Genomic DNA, 26,352 nt, shown 5'->3' with positions numbered 1-26,352 from the left:
ATTCCTTAAGTGTTAGGGGTAGGTAGAGAGTATTGTCAGCTTTGGGTATTACATATTATGTTAAATAGAACTAACTTCCTGCTGCCTTTTCTTCATTGCACAGTATGGTTTCCACTGGCTGCCCAAACAATGCACAAATTCACTCACTTTAAGTGTGTCTAAAACAAAATAAAACTAGGATGTCAGAACTGCTACTAGACCTCTTGCCACCTGTACACCCATCAAAACAAACCAAAAACAAGAGACTAGCATGTGGAGCACTGTCAGCAGATAGAAATGGGCATTATATCATTCACTGCTTTTAGTTATCTAGATCTTAGCATTGTCACCAGTACCCCTTTCAGTAGCTTAATTTCATTGTCTCTATTTCCTTCCTATAAATCTTCATTTTCATGTTACTTCAATGGCTTGTAATGGCTTAGTTCTTGATAGATCCAGCATTTCCCCCCCTTAGGCCACATTCCTTTTCAACTCTGTGCAACCAATATAACTGGCCACTGCTTTCTTCCAGAAACTCTTCCCTCTTTTCTCTGGCAGGAAAACCATTCTTGATTTTCTTCCTATATACTGGATGGCACTTTCCCTGCCTCCTAGGCTGATTCTACTTCTTTCTTCCACCATCTTTATATATACCCTACAGCTATAGGTACTCACCAAAGCTATGTTTTTATCTGTAATCTCAGTAAATCCAGTCTCACAGTTTAACCTTTATAATGGCAGTATTCACATCCTCATCCCCAGAACCCACCTCTCCTCTCAACTTCAATCTCCTATTGTCAACTTCAGTTGCATAACCCACCACCTTAAAACTCAAAATGCCCACAGGTACTCTTATTTTCATGAGCCAGTTGTCACTTCCACCTTTATCCAACATATCTAATCAGTTGCCCAAGTACTAATTTTCTGTAAAAATATCTCTTCAATCTGTCCCTTCTTTTCAGAGTTAGTCCTCATCACATTATTTTTTGATCATTGTACCAGTCTTGAATCTATTGTGCCAGTCCCCTAACTTCAAGGTCTTCTTTCCATTCAAACCATCTCATACATTGTCACCAGATTATTCTTCTCAAAACACTGAATTTATTACAGTACTCCGCTACTCAAAAACTCCAAGTGGCTCCCTGATGCCTAAGAATAAAGTTGAAGTTCTTCAACTGGCAGTCTTCAAACTACTATTTTCTTTCTCTTTATTTTTGTACTGTTCCTCAAAAGAAAACTTCTACTGTCATTAGCCTATGGTTTTTCCATTTCATACTTAATATATTCACTTCTAATTAGAAGTTCTCATCCATATAATTTCTTTGACTTCCCTGATATCTACAGATTCCTCAAAATCCATATTCTCCATAAGATTTTTCTTGCCCATATTGACCTCCCTCTCAAAATTATGGCAACATTTGTCTCTGTCACATTAAAAAAAAATAATCCTAATCTTTTGTCTCAGAATCATTACTCAGCAGAAGAGGTATAAGGGCAAGGCAATGAGGGTTAAGTGACTTGCCCTGAGACACCCAGCTAGAAAGTGAGGTCAGTATTAAACCCAGGACTTCCCATCTCAAGGCTTGACTCTTTATCCACTAAGCCATCTAGTTTCTGCCCCCAGCTCTAACACTCTTTAAAACCCAATTCATGGGACAGATAGATTGATAGCTCACTAGGTTGAGAAATGGACCTACAGATGGGAGGTCCTGGGTTCAGTTCTGGCCCCAGACACATTCTAATTGTGTGTGACCCTGGGCAAGTCACTTAGTCCCTATTTTCTTGCCCTTACTACTCTTCTGCCTTGAAACCGATACTTGGCATTAATTCTTAAAAAAAAAAAAAGAAGAAGAAGAAAAGGGTTAAAAATTCATGTATGATTTTTTTACTGCTGCTTATTCCATGAGTAAATATCTTATTTTCCTTACTGGACTGAAGCCCTCAAAGGGAAAGAATTCCAACTCCTTTCTCATATTTTCCCTCAATACCTAATATAATGTCACCAATGCATATAGTACACTCGATAAATATTTGATGATTAAATGTATGGATAAAAAAATGAGGCAAATAGAATTCTAGGTACCAAATGATACCTTAGGTTTAATACATGAATATCTATTCGAGGCATTCATAAATCTATTAGCTCTAATGATCTTTCACTCCAAGACCATGATTTGAGTTACAGACAGTTCCATGAACAGAATATAACCACCAAATCTCTTGCCAGTTCCTGAAATTAAGATTTTTTATGTTCTGGAATCATTGTTGTTGTTGCTGTTGCTTTAAAATTAATTGATCCTGAGACCAGCTTATCTTAGAAGATATGAGCATATATGTTGGTCTTATGCTGGATCATGTGTTCAAAACAACAAAAATCCAAGCTAATTCTCTTTTCCAGGTCTAAGCAGTCCATTCCCCATACAGGGCATAAACAAATGCTTACCAACAGATCTTCTATCTTTAGAGAATTATTTTAGCAACAGGAAAAAAATTTTATTCCTTTCCTAAGAAGTTCTTTCATCACTTAAATGTATGCTAGCCATCAGATCCCCTATTATATACACAATCTTTGACATAACTGTATCAGTACTAGGCTTGTATACCAAATAAAAAAAAGAAATTAATTCATTTGTCCAAAATATTTTCAGTAATATGAGGCGGGTTGACACTCACAAGGTTAGAATTAAAGGTTAGAGTAAGACCTTTTGGGCCTCAACTGATAGAAAGAAGGCAGGAGTTGCAATCATGATATCTGCCAAAGCAAAAATAGACCTGATCAAAAGGGATAGGGAAGGTAAATATATTCTGTTAAAAGGGAGTATAAACAATGAGGAAATATCACTAATCAACATGTATGCACCAAACGGAATAGCATCCAAATTTTTAATAGAGAAACTAGGAGAATTGAAGGAAGAAATAGACAGTAAAACCATATTAGTGGGAGACTTGAACCAACCACTATCAAATTTAGATAAATCAAACCAAAAAATAAACAAGAAAGAGGTAAAAGAGGTGAATGAAATCTTAGAAAAATTAGAGTTAATCGACATATGGAGAAAAATAAATAGGGACAAAAAGGAATACACCTTCTTTTCAGCACCACATGGCACATTCACAAAAATAGATCATACACTAGGTCATAGAAACCTGGCACTCAAATGCAGAAAAGCAGAAATAATAAATTCGACCTTTTCAGATCACAAGGCAATAAAAATATTGATCGGTAAGGGTACATGGAGAGCCAAATCAAAAATTAATTGGAAATTAAATAATATGATACTCCAAAATCGGTTAGTTAGAGAAGAAATCATAGAAACAATTAATAATTTCATTGAGGAAAATGACAACAGCGAAACATCCTTTCAAACCTTATGGGATGCAGCCAAGGCAGTACTTAGAGGAAAATTCATATCCCTGAGGGCATATATTAACAAATTAGGGAGGACAGAGATCAAGGAATTGGAAATGCAAATCAAAAAACTTGAGAATGAACAAATTAAAAACCCCCAGAAGAAAACCAAACTAGAGATCTTAAAAATTAAGGGAGAAATTAATAAAGTCGAAAGTGACAACTATTGAGCTAATAAACAAGACTAGAAGCTGGTACTTTGAAAAAATAGACAAAATAGACAAAGTACTGGTCAATCTAATTAAAAAAAGGAAAGAAGAAAGGCAAATTAACAGCATCAAGGATGAAAAGGGGGATCTCACCTCCAATGAAGAGGAAATTAAGGCAATCATTAAAAACTACTTTGCCCAACTATATGGCAATAAATATACCAACGTAGGTGATATGGATGAATATCTACAAAAGTATAAATTGCCTAGACTAACAGAAGAAGAAATAGATTTCTCAAATAATCCCATATCAGAAACAGAAATCCAACAGGCCATCAAAGAACTTCCTAAGAAAAAATCCCCAGGGCCTGACAGATTCACCAGTGAATTCTATCAAACATTCAAAGAACAGCTAACTCCAATACTATACAAACTATTTGACATAATAAGCAAAGAGGGAGTTCTACCAAACTCCTTCTATGACACAAACATGGTACTAATTCCAAAGCCAAGCAGGCCAAAAACAGAGAAAGAAAATTATAGACCAATCTTCCTAATGAATATAGATGCAAAAATCTTAAATAGGATACTAGCAAAAAGACTCCAGCAAGTGATCAGAAGGGTCATCCACCATGATCAAGTAGGATTTATACTAGGGATGCAGGGCTGGTTCAATATTAGGAAAACTATCCACATAATTGACCACATCAACAAGCAAACCAACAAGAACCACATGATTATCTCAATAGATGCAGAAAAATAGGCAAGGAGGAGACCAAATTATCGCTTTTTCCAGGTGACATGACGGTCTACTTAAAGAATCCTAGAGATTCAAGCAAAAAGCTAATCGAAATAATCAACAACTTTAGCAAAGTTGCAGGATACAAAATAAACCCACATAAGTCATCAGCATTTCTATATAATTCCAACACAGCTCAGCAGCAAGAACTAGAAAGAGAAATCCCATTCAAAATTACCTTAGACAAAATAAAATACTTAGGAATCTATCTCCCGAGACAAACACAGGAACTATATGAACACAACTACAAAACACTTTCCACACAACTAAAACTAGACTTGAACAATTGGAAGAACATTAACTGCTCATGGGTAGGACGAGCCAATATAATAAAAATGATCATCCTACCCAAACTCATCTATCTATTTAGTGCCATTCCCATGGAACTTCCAAAAAAATTTTTTTACTGATTTAGAAAAAACCATAACAAAGTTCATTTGGAAGAACAAAAGATCAAGGATATCCAGGGAAATAATGAAAAAAAATACAAAGGAAGGGGGCCTTGCAGTCCCAGATCTCAGACTATATTATAAAGCAGCAGTCACCAAAACAATCTGGTACTGGCTAAGAGACAGAAAGGAGGATCAGTGGAATAGACTGGGGGAAAGCGACCTCAGCAAGACAGTATATGACAAACCCAAAGATCCCAGCTTTTGGGACAAAAATCCACTATTTCATAAAAACTGCTGGGAAAATTGGAGGACAGTGTGGGAAAGATTAGGTTTAGATCAACACCTCACACCCTACACCAAGATAAATTCAAAATGGGTGAATGACCTGAATATAAAGAAGGAAACTATAAGAAAATCAGGCGAACACAGAATAGCATACATGTCAGACCTTTGGGAAGGGAAAGACTTCAAAACCAAGCAAGACTTAGAAAGAGATATAAAATGCAAAATAAATAATCTGGAATACATCAAATTAAAAAGTTTTTGCATAAACAAAACCAATATCAGAAGGGTAGCAACAAATTGGGAAACAATCTTCATAAAAACCTCTGACAAAGGTTTAATTACTCAAATTTACAAAGAACTAAATCAATTGTACAAAAAATCAAGCCATTCTCCAATTGATAAATGGGCAAGGGACATGAATAGGCAGTTTTCAGTTAAAGAAATCAAAACTATTAATAAGCACATGAAAAAGTGCTCTACATCTCTTATAATCAGAGAGATGCAAATCAAAACAACTCTGAGGTATCACCTCACACCTAGCAGATTGCCTAACATGAAAGCTATGGAAAGTAATGAATGCTGGAGGGGGTGGCAAAGTGGGGACACTAATTCATTGCTGGTGGAGTTGTGAATTGATCCAGCCATTCTGGAGGGCAATTTGGAACTATGCCCAAAGGGCACTAAAAGACTGTCTGCCCTTTGATCCAGCCATAGCACTGCTGGGTTTGTACCCCAAAGAGATAATAAGGAAAAAGACTTGTACAAGAATATTCATAGCTGCACTCTTTGTGGTGGCCAAAAATTGGAAAATGAGGGGATGCCCTTTAATTGGGGAATGGCTGAACAAATTGTGGTATATGTTGGTGATGGAATACTATTGTGCTAAAAGGAATAATAAAGTGGAGGAATTCCATGGAGAGTGGAACAACCTCCAGGAAGTGATGCCGAGCAAAAGGAGTAGAACCAGGAAAACATTGTACACAGAGACTGATACATTATGGTACAATCAAAGGTGATGGACTTCTCCATTAGTATCAATGCAATTATCCTGAACAATCTGCAGGGATCTAAAAAACACTATCCACAAACAGAAGATAAATTGTGGGAGTAAAAACACCGATGAAAAGCAACTGCTTGACTACAGGGGTGGAGGGGATATAACTGAGGAGAGACTCTAAATGAACACTCTAATGCAAATACCAACAACAGGGAAATGGGTTCGAGTCAAGAACACATGTGATAACCAGTGGAATCATGCGTCGGCTATGGGAGAGGGAAGGTGGTGGGAGGGGGGGCAGGGAGGAAAAGAAAGTGATCTTTGTTTCCAGTGAATAATGTTTGGAAATGACCAAATAAAATAATGTTTAAAATTAAAAAATATATATTTTCAGTAGCTCTTTATATAGTACTAAAAAGAGAGAGAAACTATGGAGATGTTCACTTATCAGGGAATGGCTAAGTAAATTGCAGTAAGAACATGGAGGTGACTCAGTGGATAAAGAGTCAGGCCTGAAATTGGGAGGACATGGGTTAATATGTGACCTAAGGCACTTCCTAGCTGTGTGAACCTAGGCAAGTCACTTAACCCCAATTGCCTAGCTGTTAGTTCTTTTGTACCTGGGAATCAATACTAGTATTGATTTTAAGACAGATCATAATAAGTTCTTTTTATTAAATAAATAATTTTTAAACTGTTAAATATACTGCAGTACATTACTACATTCTAAGAAATGATCAAATGAGGAAACTGGGAAGACCTTCATGATCTAATACAGTATAAAGTATACAAACTAGGAATTCAATGTACAATGACAAACTGAGAAAGAAAGACATCTTTAAGGACTTTAGAACTGATGAATGTAATGAGTTCCATGCCGACAATGAATCACACCTCCTCCCTCCTGTCAGAGAGATGATGGACTTAAAATCCAAAATGAGGCATACACATTGGTCATGGCCAATGTGGACATGTGTTCCCTGTGTCATCAATATTGATTTAAAGGGTTTTGCTTTATGTTGTTTTTTGTTGTTCTATTAAAGGAGAAATCAATGGGAGGAAAATAAATGCTTGTAAAAATTTTTAGAAACTTAAATGCTGTGGGATGAGAATGTAATGGAATATTACGGTATAGCAAAACCTGATGAATATGAGGAATTCCAAGAAACATGGGAAGATTTTTATGAACAAACCAAAAGCAAAATAATCAAAACCAAGAAAATAATATACACGGTGGCTAAAATAATATAAACAAAAATATTATTAAAAGGATGTCAATCTAAGTAAAGTGAAAATCAATGAGAATACATAATGAAGCCTATTTCCTCTCCTCATATCAAGAGTAGAGAATTGCTAAGTTATATATGCACTACAAAACTAGGTGTGCCCATCAATTCCAACTCTATCATCAACTTAGGACCTGAGAAGCAAATGTCAATGTCACAAGTAGTAACAAGAGTCAAACCCAGGTCTTCTGACTCAAAATCTCATGCTCTGTCCACTGTTCAAATGCCCAACATGAATGTAGCTCTAACAAGATATATTTATCCATCCTAGCTTTGTCTCTTGCCACTACCCTTCAGGTATTCAATTATTCTGAATTTCACATATTCAGTATTTCAGCCAGTCCACCAGTATCCCTCCAAATAACACATTTCCCCACCTCTATGGAGTCTCTGGCCTCATAAAGCTGTCAATCTAATATAGGTGATAAAACTTGCCATCTGTGTTTACCTTACTAGTATCCTACTAGCCTCCTAAAGGACATGTATGTAAGCTTGCTCATTCAAAGTTAATATCAAATTCTCCATGGTCCTAAATTGCACGGCTTAGCAAATCATGAGAATTCATGCACTCAGATAACTGCAATAGTGAGGCTTTTGTTTTGTTTTGGTTTTTTGCTTTTTTTACCAAGTTCAAAGGTGACAGGAAAGAGGTACAAGGAGCCATGGGAATTTGGAAACAAAAAACCAAAACAGGAAAATCAAGGTGTAGAATATGCTTTAACAAGAGTTTGGAACATGGAACCAAGAACCTTAAGATCTAACTTCAGTGACTTTGTAAAATTATATGGCTTTAACCTTTAAATGCTCTATCTCCTTTTTTTCTTTCTTTTTTTTTCTTCTGAGAGTGTCCAGGCTGGAAGTGTGACAGCCACAGATAGCCAATTCCAATATTCATCCTTAAACCTACTCTTTTCCATCTGAGCTGATTCATCCCTACTTAAGTAACCTGGTGGCCCTCCACTGGGAAGAGGGGAAAGATGGAGAGAGAAGCAGTCATTATGTTGGTGCAGAACTTAGTGGAGATGGTTCACTACAGCTGAGAACTCCTCAACTCATGTAATCCAACAGCTTCAGTCTCCCCAGCAGCAGGGACTGGAGGCATTTACTACCAAGTCCTACTATACCTGGTCTCTCAGTTTTCATACCTGAAAAACAGGACTATTAGTGTTATCCATTGCCCCTTTCAAAGGCTAGAGGATTGCAAATCCTGAAAGGAATAATGAAAATGCACTTGGTAGCCAAGAGATAAAACAAAACAAAGATAATTACAAATGTTTATTCTATATTTAAGAATAAAGATGTATAAATGAAGATAATAAGTAAGATAAATGAAGACAGAAATCACTATTTCTAGAAAGTAAAAGAAAAGAGAGATAAGAATTGGGGCAGAAAGAAAAGAAAAAAGGTACAGGAGAGGACTGGGGGGACAAAAGCATGAAATCAAGAAAGTAAGGGACTCTTTTGCGTATTGGCAAATGGTTGAGGTTACAATGTCAGGCAAAGCTGAAAATGTAGTCTGGAGACAGACAGAGAGGACCTTGAATGCCAGACTGGATTCTCAGTGGACAATGGTGAAATAAAGCATTAAATTGAGTAAAAGAATAAGCTTTCATATTAAAAGTGACAACTGTGTGACAGATACAAACACAAATACAAACAATATACCCTCTTTTACCTCCCTTACCTCCCCCAGAAAAAGAAGACAGGAACAGTTTGGCTAGAATAAATTTTCTTCCATTTCTCATCCCTCATGAGCATGATTGTTCTTCAGTCAAATGCCATGAAGGGCAAAATACTACAGAGATCAATCCTGTGGCAAAGAATAAACCCAACTTACTAAACTCACTTGACAAAGAAAATATTCAAATTCTAGTTGAGCGGGAGAAATTAAATTAAATCATTTTTAAAATAAAAGAGATCTTGCTCAGAAACTAGGGTGATAGAAGGAGAAGTCTTCAGCAGCCCTGTGCCCATGAATGTCCTTCCATTTCATCAGAACCGTGGAATTTTTTTTGGGAACACAGAAATGTTTTACCAAACACATTGAACACTGGCTTCTAAACACAGCTGCAAACACCATTAGGGTTGGCTCCACTAATAATAACAAGATTAGCCCTGAACAAAAAGAAAGGGTTCCCAGTTGCAATTTACATATTTGTCAACTGGAGGTTTTAAGCATTCCTTATCATCAGATGCCAACCAAATCTCTACTTTCCAAGTTACAAAGAAGCACCGCACAATTTCAAGTGAGGAAAGCAGCTTGTCTTAAATAACATCTCTAAACACTACTGGGTTTGTTCTCAATTGAGATCACAGATTTAGAGGTAGATGGTATCTTCTAGGTCATCAAATCCAAATCTCTCCTTTTACACATAAGGAAACTGATGCCCAGGGAAATTAATGTTGGTTTTTTTCCCCTAGAATCACACAGCTAGTAAATGATTGAAGGGAGGTTTAAACTCAAGTCTTAATGACTAGAAGTTTAAGCCTCCATCCATTACACCACACAGCCTCTCATATGGATTTGCCAATAATTATTGTTCCTATTCTAAAATAATGCTATTGTAGACCTTGCTATGTGTTAGAAATGTGAGGGTTCCCTCAAAGATTCTGCCTTCTACTGCAATCATCAACTCTTAGAAGAACCTGTTTCATGCTGGGAATCAGCAGGGCTGGAGGGGGTTGAGGATATACACAGGCAAAAATTAGAAAAAATTTGACCCAGTGTCTGCTAGCATAAAGAGGTCTAAAAACACATTGAAAAACAAGAACTCAAAGAAGAAGGGCCAAAGGATTCCAAGGGTCTCTTGTCTTGTCGTTAATAACAATATGTATGTACTTATTGTTGTAGATTTTTACAAGTATGATTTTTAATTTATTTTTCAGTCACATGCAGAAGCAATTTTTGACAGTTGTTTTCTGACATTTTAGGAATCAGATTCTGTCTGTCCTCCCCTTTTCCCACTCTCCAATTAGACTCCAACAGTTTCTAATTTGGCTGTGGGGAGTATTTTTCATCATGTGTTTCTTGTGGATATCTTGGGAATCCATTTGGCTGATAATAGTTCAGTCTTTCACAGTTGATCATCGTATGAGTATATTGTTAACTCCAATAAAATATAAGGGGGCAGGGGCTGCTGTCATTTTTCTCTTTGTATCTCCACTCTCTAGCAATTTGTTTGTTACATAAAAGGCATTTAAGAATTCACTTTTATCAAATTCTTATTGGTTGAGAGTTTGATCTAAAAAATAAACTTTAATTAAACTTAATGAGTACAAGACATGATCAGGATTCAGAAGTGGTATAGAGAAAAGAGAGCCAGTAAAAAACAAACACAAGATCATATTTAGAACTGAAAAAGGCCTTAGAAGTTGTTCACTATAGAGGTATCCAAACATGTGGCCACAACATCCTCAAGTGCAACGCAAATTAGATTAAATGAATTTGAGAAATATTTAATAAAGTAAAAAGACATTAAAACATAAATAATTATAATCAGTGGTTTTAAGAGTCCATGTGTGGCCTGCAAGGATCCTTATTATCGTATAGTGGCTCCCATTTCTATTTGAGTTTGACACCATCTGAACATCTCTTAACATCCTATCTTTTTGATGGCCTGAGACTATAAATGAACAAAAGGCAATCCCCTTCTTTATGCAGATGTGAGACTAAGGCCCAGAAGTTAAGTGACCTACCTGAGGACATAGTTGACTCTAAATCCTTTCCTACCAAATTATTTTGCTTTTCAAATAGTGAATGCTTATCATTTGTGTGGGAAAAAGAGGAAATAAGGAATCTGTTTGGGTTGGACTAGGGTCCCTCTCAACTCCAACTTTTGATTTTATATCTGATGGAGAAAAGACAAAGAATGAACAATTTGATGAAGCCTTTAAAGTATGGATGATAAGAATGGAAGAAGTAAAGGTCAGACACAGAAATGTGAGAAATAGTGCTATATTTACAGAATTTGAGAAAGAGGAATTTTCTCTCTGGAAATCAAATCAGGGAATCTTGAATGAAATAAGAGATGATTAAACAAAAACTGCAGCAAGTAAAGTAAGAAATGAATTAAGTCCAGATGAGGATTTTAGTCCTGGAATGAAGAATTCAAAAGCTCTTATCAGAAGAGATTGTTATTACTAGTGTGAGTAAGTCACTCAACTGTTTAAAAAGAAATACATTCTTTTAAAATGTGTTGTGAAGGCACATTCTGCTAGGTCAGGAGTCGTCTAGCTTCAAGACCCTTTAATAGAGTTATCTATGTCAAATATCAAGCTGAAAAAGTTTGAGGCAAAACCTCCCGATATTTATCATTGCTTTTAAAATTAAAATTAAAGCAACTAGTTGGTTTATTCAAGATTCTATGAGCAAGTCACCATTCTGGGTATTATGGGAATTACAAAGGTGTAGAAGTCATGATGCTGTTGGGAGCCTGGGATCTAGATAGGGGAGAGAAGCTATTTATAGAACTAACTATAGTGGAAAGTGGTGTCCCCAAAGGGACACAAAGCTTTGAGTGTTCTATCAGAATCCATTTGTGATGTCATCCCTCAAGCTGTCACATTTATGTAGATAACTCTCAAGTCTCAAGTCCTGACCTCATAAATTTTCCATTCCCATTCTCAATCGTCCTTAAGATGTTTCTAACTGCGTGTGCTGTCACCTCAGTGCCTAACACATAATAGGCTCTTAATAGATGTTGACTGACTGACTGAATGTCTAAAACTCAACTTGGTTTCTGATGCTGAACCATTTGACTTTCAGAGCTAAAACTTTCTTTTTGGCTCTGTATGCTCTTTCTCGCTGTTTTTCTGTCTCTCTGTCTCTCCCTGTCTCTCTCTCTCTCTCTCTCTCTCTCTCTCTCTCTCTCTCTCTCTCTCTCTCTCTCTCTCTCTCTCTCTCATAAATGCTTACCTTCTGTCTTAGAATTGATATTAAGAATCATTTGCAAGGCAGAAGAGTGGTTAAGGGCTAGGCAACTAGGGTTAAGTGACTTGCCAGGGTCACACAGCTAGAAAGAATCTGAGGTCACATTTGAACCCAGGTCCACCCATCTCCAGGCTTGGTCCTCTATACATGGAGTCAACTAGCTGCCCTGAGGACACTTTTCTCTTAAGACATTGCTCTCGGATTCTTGGAACCAGGGTCCTAAGTGTTCAGGGTCCAAGGTGATGTACTGATTGTCTCAACTTCTCTGTTCATGCCACCTCTCTTCTCTTCTTAAGAGCATCACAATTTCATCTCGATTGGCTTATCTGCACACTGGAGGCAATAGTTGAGGTACTTGGTGGTAGAGATCTCTCAGCTGGCAGGACTATGACTCCACTTTAATGCCAAATGATTACCTCATAGAGAAAAGAAAGGAGCTGCTAATGAGAATTCCTATCACTAAGGGAGGTTCCCATCCTGACTCTGCAACTTTCTTTCTCTGTGACCTTGGATAAGTCACTTAAACTTTCCAAGTTCAATCAAAATGGAGGTTTGACCCAGGTAATCATTAAGGTTCCTTCCAGCTGTAAATCCTCTGGCTTCATCCCATTCCCTTTACTGTTAACATGAGGGAAGAGAAAGAGGATCACCATTAGGAGATGGATAGGTTTTATACTAAAACAACAAAAGGTCCAAATGTTCTCATCTCTTTCTAGACTAATATGGTATACAAAAGAAGGAACTCCAAATATGTTTGAAAAAGTAACCGGATTTGATAATTGTGTGACTCCAGGGAAGGGGAAAGAATTTCCAGATACCTTACTTTGGCCTGCACCTTGAGAAAGCTGCCTGCCTCTCAAAGAAGCTGAGAGATGATGGTTCAAGAAATATGTGGTGAATATGAAGAGGAAGAAAGAGTTTAAAAATAAACATAAAGCATTTTGTCATCGAACAGCAGTGCATTATAGGACCAACTGAATTCTATTATGAGCATGCTTATGGTTTCTGGGTATAAGAGCATCTGTACATCCCTAAAACATGTTTTTGACTTGATAACTCGAGGCTCACATCTCTGTAAATCCTCTGACGATGACAGTGTTCAATACAGAAACAGGCTTTGTAAATAACAAACACAATTGTGAGGAATCCATGCTGCAGCTAGGAAGAATGGAGGAGATAAGTCACAGAGAAATGCTATTACTCTTTCAAATTGCTGTGGCACAGATGTGGCATAACAGGTTTTGTTAAGATGTTTAGATCTTTAAATCCATTTCAAAGACAGTACAATGAATTTCATTTTGGTTTTTCTTTGGATTTATTTCTTTAAAAAAAGTTGGTAAAAAAAATCATTATCAGCATCTAAATCAGAGCAACATTAAATCCAGGCCTTGAAAGCTTCAGGTGAAGTTCATGTCCTTCCTGTTAGAATTGTTACAGCTGCTGCTTATTTCATTACTAGTTTAAAAATAGGATCCTGTTGTTTTATTGAGAAAAGAAAACCCTTCAAGACACCATTACCACAACATTCCAAGGTACAGCACACATGATCAGTGAAAGAGGGAGACAAAATGAATAGCTCTAAAGTCATGTGTTGCTGTTTGAATCACATTCACTAAAAATGATTTGTTGCGTTGATCAAGGAGTGGAAACTGCAAGGGGGTGGGAGGAAAGGGGGAGAAGAGGAAAATAGGCAGAGAAATGGGAGAGGAGAAAGGAGAGAGAGTGGAAAAGAAGAGAGTGATGGAGGAAAAAAGATAAGAAGGGAAAGGAGAGAAGAAATGAAAGACAAAGGAACAGAGGAGAAAGATGGTCAAGAAATAAGGAGAGAAGAGAGACAGGAAAAAGGAAAAGAGGAAATGAGACAAAGATGATGGAGGAGAGAGTAGAGAAAGGAGACAAAAGAGAAAGAAAAGAAAAGTTTTCTTTTCATTTGGTGTTATCTATGGACTTAGACATAAGAAGGCTTGGGTTCAAATCTCGACCCAGACATTTAACAGTTGTGTAATCCTGGGCAAGTCATTCAACCTCTCACAGCCCTTCTTGTGTTAATTGAAAGGAGAAAAGCTTCCTCTTCACCATACTTCAGCCCAGACTTTTATAACAAGTGTGACAACAGAAACATAGCTTGATAAATCAAATAGAATATCACTGAGGTCAAAACAAATGGGAATGTAAGTGTTATGGATATTATGAATGTGATTTCCTACACCCTCCCCCATACACACACCTTTAATGGCAATAATTTAAATCAGTCTTTACTTACTCGCAGAGCAGGATGCCATTTTCTAGTCCTGTTCGAAAATCTCTGTCACCAAAGCTTCTGCCAGTTACTTGCTGGGAAAGGAAAAAGAAAAAAGGTATTAATGTTTCTCTCTAATCAGGAAATTCAATATTTTTCCTGTAATTCAATAGCCCAGGAAATTATTAATGACATTCCAGGAATGGGAAAAATGTGTTATGCCTATGTTTTCTCCTCCAGTCATGTGGTCTTGCCTGAATCAATTAAACCTAAATTTAGACAATTTCCTAGACCACTTATTTTCTACTACCTATAAAAAAGTTAAAATCATAGCTCTAGAGCTGAAAAGGGTCTGAAAGGGAATTTAGTCCCATCTCTACATTTTATAGATGAGTAAACTGAGACCCAGAAGAGCTAAGTCACTTGCTCATTCTCAAAAAGCATTAGAAGCTGGATTTGAACACAAGTTCTCTAACTCTAGTTAGAAAGTAAGAAAGACTTAGAAAGTTTCCATGTGGAAAGACCTACTGCTCTTTCTCTTTAGTCCTGTCTAATGTGGCATTTTGCTATAGTGGATTTGGTTGATTTTGGCATACAACTTAATCTATCCCATTCAAACCTTATTATAGCTAGCTCATTCACTCAAAAACATTTATTATGAACTTACTAGATAACTAGCTAATACTTATATGACTTTTATGATTAGCATAATACTTTTAATATTCTTTTATCTTCACAATAAATCTGGGAAGTGGTGCTATTATTACCCTCATTTGTGAAAAAAATTTTAATGACTTGCCCAGGGTCACACAACTGACAAATATCTTGGCTGAGATTTGAACCCAGATTTTCATTTCTAGGGCCAGTGTTCTATCCACTATACAAGACTGCCTTTTAACATATAAAACCACAAGATAGGCAGACATGTGTGTGCACACGCATGCACGTATGTATGTGTGTGTGTTGAAAGGTTAGGAAAGGCTATAACAGGAATGAGAATAAACTGAAAATCTGGTTATCAGCTTCTCAGACCAAGTTATTCAATCTGTCCCTTTCTCTCAAAGACCAAGATAAGTGGCCATGCACATGATCCCTGCAGGGAAAGAAGTCACCAAGGTGATATACCACATTAATCTCCAACTTTAAAGCCGTTCAAGCTCATATTTTTTTCCCTTTCCTGGTTCTGTTCCTAATTTGATTTATCTCCCCATCTAGACTGTCAGCACCTGGAGAGCAAGGCATATCTTGAATGTTATGCAAAAAGCTCCTTAGCTTCCTGGCACCACAATAGTTCCTTTAATCACTAAACAACAACAACAAAAGACAGACAGACAGAGACAGAGAGGAGGAGAGAGTGGTGCCACATAGTTTAAGTCTCCAATGAAAACACTTTTGCTACTAGTCAGGAACTCAACTCAAACGCAACTAGTTAGTGATTATCTCTAGTGCATGGATCATTTAATAAATCTTTGAAGTAAAAGGTGGCCCTTTACAGGAAAGGCAACATGCTTTCATGCACCTAAGCAATGAAACTGAACACACAAGCTGGAGAAAAAGGCCATCTGTCATCACTCTCTTTTAGCCAAGTAGTTGTTAGGAAGTTTATCTGTATTCTCCCTTCATCCTCAGGGAAAGTGCCATCAGTTCCATTTGGGGGTCCTCATTTCTCTAGGTTGTGTCAGTTTCAATGCCATGATACTGACTCATTTTTTTAAATGACTATAGTAAAGAGAACCACACTGCAGCCAATCCATAATATAACTTCAAGGCAATGTCTTTTATTATGTGTTTACAATGTAACACATTGTATTATATGACTATAAAAGTTAATTAATTGGATACATTCACTATTATGTCAGAGCTGGAAAGGAGCGAACAGTGCCAAGAATTAGCTACCAAGACCCAAGTATAACTATATTATACACATTTTAGTTCAGAAACATGATAATTTACCTTCCAGAATCTACACAAAACAATACTCTCTCGGATAAACTGTAATTCAATAATAAACTGCAAGCACAAAAAAAACGGTTTAAAATAAAAATAAAATGTGGGGCTGCTAGATGGCTCAGTGAATAAAAAGCCAGACTAGAGACAGGAGGTCCTAGGTTCAAATGTGACCTCAGACACAGTCTAGCCGTGTGACTCCTTATGGGCCCTTCGGTCTTGGAAATTGATACTTAGTATCAATTCTAAGACAGAAGATAGGGTTTTCTGGAGGGGAGAACAGAAAAGAATCATATGATGAAATTAACAACTTAATAAAAAAGTTGTATGTAAATCAGTTATTCAGAACAGCTATTTGGATGTGTAGATCCCTGGAAAGAGTGCAGGATTTGGAGTGAGAGGGTCTGGGTTCAATTCCTGATTTGGGCAGGTACTACCCTGTATAATCTTAGGTAAAGCATTTAATGTCTCTGGGCCTCACCTCTCACTACTAGAGTGAGAGGCAGGACTATTAGTCTTTTTTTTAAATAGCATATATAATTTTGTTTTTATGATGCCTAAATTTCCCCTTCTATTTCTAACTTCCTTTCCCCTTCCCAGAGAGCCAGACCTTATGAAAATAGAGTGGAAAAAATGTTGGGAAAATTGAGTTAAAAGGAACCCAGATTTATTAACAGAAAGATCCAAGGAGGTCATAAGGTCCAACCCCTTTTATCTGAAAAATGAAGAAAATGAGGGCCATAAAGGTGACTTCCTCAAGGTCCCAGAGCTAGCAACTTAATGGCTCAGCCAAGATCCAAAGGTAAGTCTTCTAACTCCAAATCCAACAATCCTCTAGTTCTCTGGAACTTGATTTTCTCATCTATTAACTAAGATGATTAAATATGATCCAATAATCTCAGATACAGAGCATTATACAGAAACAACATTACACATGCTGGATTTCTAGGTTCATAGATGTACTGCTGAAAGAGCAGCCAGGGGTTATCTACTCCAAATCAATTATGTTATGGATTAGAAAAATAAAGTTTGCAATAGTCAAAAGACTCACACAAGGTCAAACTGCAGAGCTAGAATGTGAACCCAGATCCTCTGACTTTACATGATTCCCTTTCCACAAAATCCCATTTAACCCACTGAAACATAGAACTTGAATGCCCAATCTTCAAGATCTCAAGAATACATCTTTTCCCAGCCCACTCTACTTCAGGAGAATAGAGGATTCTATCTCCCTAAATAAGCCCCTAACAATGAGCAAGAACCCTTAGACTTTCAAGGCACTATTGTTGACATGGGGCTGAAATTGCAATAGAGCAGAGGATGATAGTGATTGAGAGATGAAGGTACAGTGAGGAATGGGAAGAGAGGTAAAGAGGGACAGACAACCATAGAAACCCTCTGTTTTCTTGGCCTTTCTTTTCTTTAAAGAAGCCCTAGCCCTTCAATATATGAGCTCTCCATGGTATTACTATTCCACCTCTATTCTCAAAGTCCCCAAATCTGCCTAGAAACCTCTAGTCTTCATGTGGCTTTGAGAATGAAAACTTCTCTGCCTGTGGTGAAAGTAGAAAATCAATCAAAGAAGACTCTTCCTGGCCTTCTAACTCATCAATTATTTATCAAGCATCTAATAAGGTGCCAGGCACTACACTAATAGGTACAAAGGATGAAACAATCCCTTACATGCTAACAAAAGCCTCTTGTGTGAGACAACACAGGGGTGTCCACACTCAACTGGGAGAAGTGGTCAAAGCCTGGAAAAATTTCTCAATGGGTCAGTATTCAGTCTTCCTTTCCTGATATGGCCTGAAAATCATCCCACTTCCATCCTATTCATTAGGGGGAACAGGGAAAGGCTTTTTGCAGAAGGTGGGATTTTGGCTGAGATTCAAAGACAGAGAAAGATTCAGAAGAGATGGATATCTATTACAGAAATCTTAAAGATCTTTGAGAAAAAAGACTCTAATTTCCATTGGTAGTGGAATCCACTGTTTTATGATCATAACATAAAGCCAAGAACCATTTTTTTCTTGAAACTAAGATTTTTCCTGCTACAACGTCTGTCTTTGTTAAAGATCCTTCATATTTTGGGAATACTAATTAAGAAGTTATTTTGTAGTCTAAAAAACTCAATTTTCTTTTTTCCTCATAGGATCAAAGAAGGAACACACTATAAGTATTTTCACTCTAAAGGGATCCCAATGAAATAATGAAAAAGCAAAACAGAAAATATTCCTTGGTGCTTTAAATAGACAGATCCTAAGTTAAGTAAATAGAAATTCTTAATTTATCCATTCTAACATAAGAAAATTGAAATAATCCATATCAAAAGATAGCATTAGTCTCTGGCTTAAAAATATATGATCTGACCTGTAATTTCTTTCCCCGTTATGTTGTTTATTCTAAAATAATTCTTCTGTGTACATTTGTCAGACTGGAGTAGGGATATCACTCAAAGTGTAGAGAGTCATAGGGAATAACTGGTTAAAAATCTGTGGAATAAAATCCACATCTAGCTAATTAAGATGGTAATTATTGCCAATTTTTTAAATCCTGCAAAGAAAATTATAGAATAACTGATGTAAAGTTCAAACTTGAAAGTTTTGTTGCAGTTTATTTTTAAAGCAAGCAAAATAGGGCAGGAAATAATTCCCTCTTCTGCTATATTCTAATCTCCCTGAGAGAAAAAATAAAATCTAATTGAGGCCCAATATTATTTGCATACAGCTGGTGCTCCAGTTGTATTTCCAAATTGATGTCCAAAGGATGTCCAATAGCTATAACTTGAAAGTATAAGGTACAAGAATCCAATTCATTTTGTCTTTTACAGGTGAGATTGGTGAATTGAGTTCAATTCAACAAATATTTATTGATGGCTGTGAGCTTGCTAGGTAGTGGGAGTACAGAGATGAAAAACATAACCATCCTGGGTAGACCTCAAAGAACTTATAGTCTACTCCAGGGAAACAATATGTGCACAATTAGAATACAAGTTAGAGAGAGGCAGGGACAAAAGAGAGATGCAGACAAAGCACTTCAGGAGAATTTGAGGCCAAAGAAATAATTAACTGGGAAGGAGGTGGTCAAAGAAGGCTTTCAAAAGAAGGTGGAACCTGAAGTGACTCTTAAAAAGGACTGTGGAAGGCAAAGATAAAGAAGGAATTCCATGTATGAGGAACATTCTCTGAAGGAGCAAAAGGACAGAGAAAATGGTATGTTGAATTTGAAGAATCTCTTAATAGTTAGCATTTCTGCAGTATCTTAAAGTCTGCAAAATGCTTGACATGTTATCCCTTTCAGTCCTCAAAACCTCCCTAAGAGACAACACTATTTTACAGATAAGGAAATCAAGGCTGAGAGAGTTTAAGTCATTTCCCCAAGGTCACACTTAGCTATGAAGTAGTAGAGGCAGAATTTGTACTCGGGTCTTCCTGACTCCAAGTTTGGGGCGCAGTGTATCACAACAGCTGACTAACAGACTAGTTTTAGTTGAAATATGGAGTGCATGAGGGATTCGGGGTCAAGTCCCATCACTAAGCATTTATTAAGCATTCCCTAAGGTGCCAAGCACTGTGATGAATGGTAGAAATGCAAATACAAGGAGAAAGATAGTCCCCTCACCTCCAGAAAAGTAGCTTGGAACTAGAATATGGACGGTGTTAAATACTGAGGGTTCTAGGATTATTTTTAGAGGCATAAGTAATGATAATCTGCTAGGCACTGGGCTAAGGACTGGGAATCCCAGGAAAGTCTCTAAACACATAACCTAAGTGGTGGGATAACTTGCAAACAACTATGTACAAATAGGTCACACCCATGATAGATTGGTAACAGTCAACAGAGAGAAAGCCCTAGAGTCAAGGGTAGACCAAGAAGCCTCTAAGGGTTTTTAAGCAAGACCTGTGCCTTACAAAACCTATTTTGGTTGCTGCTTTAGAGAATGGAATGGGGTGGGGAGCAAAGGGGTATGGGCAGCAAAGTGGCTCAGTGGATTGAGAGCCAGGTCTAGAGATGGGAGGTCCTGGCCTCAGATACTTCCCAGCTCTGTGACCCTGGGCAAGTCCCCATTGCCTAGCCCTTATCACTCTTCTGCCTCAGAACCAATGCATAGTATTGATTCTAAGATGGAAGGTAAGGGTTTAAAAAAAAAAAGAATGGTTTGGAGAGACAAGGGAGAGGAAACATGGTGATCAATGATGAAGTTATTGTAATAGTTCAGGTGACAGTTGATGAGAGTTATAGCCATGGTTGATGCTTAGTCATTTAGTAACTGACTTCCAACCCTTCATGACCCCATTTGGGGTTTTCATGCTAAAAATTGTGGAGTGGCTTGCCATTTCCATCTTTAACTCATTTTACAGATGAGGAAACTGAGGCAAAATGACTTGCCAAGATCATCTAGCTAGCATCTAAGGCCAGATTTGAACTCAGGAAGATGGGTCTTCCTGACTCCAGGCTCAACACTCTACATGCTAAGGTGCCACCTAGCTGCCCACAGCACTATGGTAGTAGAAGCATGAATGGAAAGGAATAGGACGATCCTGAGAAATGTGTGAAGGTAGAATCCACAGAATTCAGCAATCGCTTGCAGGTCAAAGGTGAGGGCTAAGAATGCATCAAAGATGACTCTGAGGTCTTGAGCCTGAGTGACTGAGAGGATGACGATACCAACCATGGAAATGGGAAAGAAGGTTGAACTGCCAGTTTTAGGAAGGAGATGATGAGTAGTAAAGAAAAGGGAGAGAGTCAATGATGTTATTGAATGCTTGCAGAAATGTCACGTTACTGAGAAGGAAGAGAGATGAGGAAAGTCACAACACAGTCATAATGTTCTCCTTCAAGCAGGAAGGAAAGTCATTTGATGACGGATGGAGTGAGAGTCGAGTTGGACCTAAAGAAGGTCTGAAAGAGCCATTATGAGACAGTGAGGCAGAGACCAGTAAAGGAAATGCCATCCAGCCATGATGCTCCACTTGAGGTGAGATCATATGAATCTGTAGTGGACTTAGAACACATGGCCTCCTTCAGCAAGGTCCAGTTGCTTGGGAGTAAATGTACAGAAGACAGGTGGTAAATGTGGAGGGATGAGAAGTAGCAGAATAGAAACAATAGAGAACAATGGAGGATAAGCCTTTTGGAAGAGGTGAAGTTCAAGATTTAGATTGTGATGGGGGAAAGTATGGTTAGAACCCTGGTGGCAGACTGGGAAGGAAAGGGAGGAATGAGGCACTAAAGGTCACTGAGACAGAGAACAGATTCAATGATGAGTGATTCAGTGAGAGAAGGGGAAGTAGATCTTGAACCTACAGAAACCAGGGCTTGGCCTGAGGGTTGTGACCTTTAAGGAAGCATGGGGAAACTTTGTCCTCAGGTGAGTGCACTTCTACCCTATAATAACCCCCATCTCTAGGGCCTCAGCTCAGTCCTCTCCTGGTCTATGCCCTCATTGGTATAAATGCCTCAGGGGCAACATCTCCCATTTTCATAGTGCCTCCTGCAGGGCTCACCTTCAAAGTCTGGATTGTGCCCTTCTCCTGGCATGACTGCCCCTGTGGCCAAAGTGTTCTCCATGCCATGTCTCCACCCTCCCACACTAGTATTAGTTATGGCTGTGGGGAAAAAACCAGGAGATTTTGAGTAGGGATTAATTTCAGAACTCAAGATCTCAGAGATCAGGGGTGGTAGAGGTCTAAAGTGTGACTACCCCAGGGGGTAGCTATGCCAGAAGAGGGCATAGAAGTTACAGAAAAGAGGATATGAAGAGAGGTCAGGGTATGCAAAGATGTTAGTCTCAAGCAGATAATGAAGCAAATATTGATGTCTCTAAAAGGATGAAAGCAAGGGTTGAAAAGGAAAGACTACAAAAGTCCTGAGCTCACTGCCAAGGGAGGGGAAAGTGACCTGGAGATCAGTAGGTGAGATTACTGACAAGGACATCAATAAACACTGACTGTGTATACTAGGTGATACATGTTTCAGAGGAGGAGAAGGCTTCACAGTCTGTTCCTGGGAGCCAAGAGATACTTCCTTGTTCATGAGGATGGGTTGCAGAGAGAAAAAGCAGTCAGCACAGAGAATGGGAAGGGGATGGGGTGTTTTGAGGACAAAGGGAGGGCTCTAAAACACCAGGAAACGAAAGGAGTATAAGAAGAGATCAAGGATAAAGATGAGCTTGTGTACAATGGAGCAGGGATTCTGGAAAGAATAGTAGAAGGAGTAAGCAAAGGAAAATGAGGAAGGAATGGATTGAATAAGGTAGGAAAATTGAGAAGGACAGAGCAGGAAAGAGGTATCTGAACCAAACTAGATCTGAAATTCCAACAAGAACTTTGGTATGATGGTACCTCTGCCCATTACTTTTCCCAGGTGGAACTCAGTGGTATTGAGGAGAGTGGATAAAAGCAATGTTCAGGTACTAGGTTCTTCAGGGGAGGCGGGGTGCCTATGTTCCAGTAGCCTCAGACATTTTACAGAGATATAAGATATTGACACGATGACAGAATGTTTGTCAATTCAGTAAACATCAATTTGGTTTTTTCGCAATTCTTCTTTTCTCCTTGATCTCTTAATACTGCTAGCACTGGCCAGCTAATAAATGAATGTGCCACTGGTATGGAAGAAAGGGAACCAATGGCATTAGGAAAAAAGATAAGGCTCTGATAAGTACACAGGCCCATAATATCCACTGCCAACAAAAACCTGAATAAGCACAAAATAAAACCTACTGCAATGAGATGGTCTAACTAGATATATTTAAGTAAGAATGAAAAATCATCGAAAACTATTCTTATCCACCACTTTAGCATACAAAATGGGTAAAGCAGTTTCAAATTCATCTTCTAAAAACAGTCATTGTTAAGGGGCAGCTAGGTGATTCAGTGGACAGAGAGCCAGGCCTAGAGATGGGAGGTCCTGGGTTCAAATCCAATATCAGATACTTCCTAGCTGTGTGATCCTGGGCAAATCACTTAACCCCCACTGTCTACCCCTTAACACATGCCAGGGAAGGTATTTGGTTTTTCTTAAAGCCATATTTAGAAAATCACTGAGGTCTAAAAATCATCAAATAACATTTTTAATGGCTAATCTATAAGGTAAAATATTTGACATAATTATTAGATAAATAATTTTAAACCAAACTATATTTTCAATTGGGGGGGGGGAGGAGGAAAGAGGGAACACAAAGTTAGTAATGGTCATAGTATTTTTCTTCTATCATCAATACCTAAAGTGCATTTCCATTTAATTTGGTTCACAAGAGACCTCACAGCACAAAACTACCACATTTTTCAGCAAAGGAAAAACGTTTTAGACAAATGGATCTGCCTCTGATAATGATATACCTCAGCTAGCTATCTTAATCAGAGACCATAGCATGCATTCATTACTCACTGCACAGCAATTCTGGGAAAAGATTTTTAAAGTTGTTGAAATTAAAGAGTAAAAGTCTAAATGACAGTCATCCAGTTACATATGTAAGTAGCAGTGCTGCAAATTGAGAGTATCCAAAGTTTTCCTAAGGTGATTCATTTTCTATATTTCAGCTGAGAATTCAGTTTTCTGGATGAAATGATAATAGCTCTAGAAAGAGCTTTTCCTTAGCCTTACTCACCAATTTATCAACTTCCACTCCACAATAGGGAGCATTTGAGAATTCACTCTATTCTAGGAATGGGTTGGCTTAAGAATGGTCTAACACAATGGGTTCTCAAAGGTTTTACATCCTTTCAATGGGCCTTCAAGGGTCAAATTTATTTTCATAATAATACTGATGTTATTGACATATTAAAGTACTCCATTTCCCAACTATACATCTCTTTTGGACTAGATTTCCTTCATAGTTGTCAATCAAAACAGCATATTACAAAAGATTACAATTGGAAGCAGATATGAAAATATAGCTTTCTTCTATTGAGCTAGACATTAAAAAAATTTGCAAAAATGGGTTAAACAATGTCAATCTTCCAGATAAGTTTTGTTTAGAAAATAGTTTCTTCTTAAACATGCTATTTATATTCTTATGTAATGGGTTGATTATTTTCATTTTTAATGAATTAATAAATATTTTTATTTTATTTTATTTTAATTTCTACTACCACAAATATCAATAAAGTTTATATAAAGAAAAGATCTTTAGGGTCTTAAATAATTTTTAAGAGTATAAATTAATTTTTAAGGATAAAGAAAACCTGAGACTAAAAAACTTGAGAATTATTTAAGTCTACCAGAAAGCCCTGGAACTTTTGTTAGGAAGGAAATGTAGTTCTTCCATAAGCTGACTAAATGGCTATAAGAAAGCCCTGAATTTCTCTCGGTCTCTTTCCTCTGCTGCAAAATAAGGGATAGATCAGATGATATCCAGGTCCCTCCTCACTCTAAAATTTGATGAATCTGTATAGTTTTTCCCCATGATGAACCTTTTCCAAGGTATCAGACTCAAAGGAAAATGGTCCTTATTAGGCTGGGGTGAGCAGTTCATCTTCTCCAGGTGTGAAGAAAGTTAACACAGAAACAGAGGCTTCTTAAGCTACCTATATCAGTCTGTCAACTAGCATTTATTAAGCACCTACTATGTGTCAGGCATTGAGCTCAGCTCTACAGAAGGCCAAAGACAGACTGCTTTCAAGGAGTTCACTGTCTAACAGGGGAAACAACATACAAACAACGATGTACAAACAAGCTGTATATTAGATAAATTGGGGGTTAGTTTCAGAGGGAAGACACCAAGTTTAGAGACTAGGAAAGACTTCTTGCAGAAAGTGAGACTTTAACTGAGACTTGAAAGAAGACAGGAGATGGAGATGATAAGGGGGAGAGATCTAGGCATGGAACATAAGGAAATATACATTCGATCTAAGTATATTGTGTGGGAAGATCAAGTTGATGCAATAATTACATTGCTGTTTCTACTGGGGCAAGTATAGACTAGTCAGAATCAGGAACCTAGGAGATACCAAAGATAATAATCCAAGTTTAAATGTATGGAGTAATGAATGAGTAATGGCTTTGAGATGTGCAATGTATTTTACATGCATTACCTCAATTGAGTCTGACAACTCTGTGAAAGATAATATAGTTGTCATTATCCCCATTTTACTAGCCTCTGGCTATATAGATATTAGTTGTCAGGAGGCAGGATTTAAATATGTCTCCCTGATTCCAAGTCCAGCCCTCTTTCCATTATGCCACAATACTGAAAAGGTCTGCTATATAAGGAGGTTGGCGAGTAAATAAAAGATGTCTCTTATTTAAGAACACAAGTCATTTCGGCTAACAAATATTTTCCTGTTGGCCTTCTACTGTTTTTCTAAATCTAATAAATGTTTTCTTAAGGGTTGTAGTCTGTTATTTTGGACCAGCAGTGATAAAACAGGTGATCATCCATCCCATTTCATTGAACCACTATTTATCACTATGGCTCCACAGCATTTAGCTCAGAACACAGAAGTATGGTGGGCTCATAAGGCAAGTCCCATGCCAATGACAGATGATGCAGCAGCAGGACGAGGCTTTAAAGGGAGAGATGGTTTCCCAGGCTCATCTGTCCTGAATGCCAGACTCAACTTTTATCTATTTAGCTAGACAATGCCTCGAAGAAGGAGGGAGAAATGCTGTCTAGGATATCACAAAAGAGTATAACAAGACTCTGTAACACAGGAGTACTTTAGTGAAATTAAGGAAGGAACGAGAAGACTTTTCTTGATAACCCTAATAAGGGAAAGCTAGCTTTCAATCTGCCAAGCAGAAACAATGGCATCCTCCACCCACATGGTATCTTAAGCTACCAGGGACAAAGAACAAGAAGATGGGAGAAAGACTGAGAAGGTAACCTCGGTCATTTTTGCAGCATTGGCATTTTTATAACAATCGCCCAGGCATGTTTTGCCATCTATCTACCAACTGGGTAACCCAGTACTATTCTGTACACTCTATACATATT

General features: G+C 37.7%; 1 protein-coding gene across 6 annotated transcripts in view; it reads right to left on the bottom strand.

The window, feature by feature from the left end:
- LIMCH1 (LIM and calponin homology domains 1) overlaps window positions 1-26,352 on the bottom strand; it is a 408,610-nt gene that overhangs the window by 242,867 nt on the left and 139,391 nt on the right. For all 6 annotated transcript variants that reach the window (XM_056802571.1, XM_007496513.3, XM_007496514.3 and 3 more), the window contains one exon: window positions 14,490-14,560. Coding sequence is in view for 4 of the 6 variants with exons in the window: in XM_007496513.3 (XP_007496575.1) it covers window positions 14,490-14,560 (71 nt within the window). In the remaining 2 variants the exon portion in view is untranslated. The remainder of the gene's footprint in view (window positions 1-14,489; window positions 14,561-26,352) is intronic.

This window comes from Monodelphis domestica, chromosome 6 (genome assembly GCF_027887165.1).
Source record: "Monodelphis domestica isolate mMonDom1 chromosome 6, mMonDom1.pri, whole genome shotgun sequence".
In the NCBI taxonomy this organism is placed as follows: Eukaryota; Metazoa; Chordata; class Mammalia; order Didelphimorphia; family Didelphidae; genus Monodelphis; species Monodelphis domestica.
This window is presented reverse-complemented; position numbering and strand designations above follow the sequence as displayed.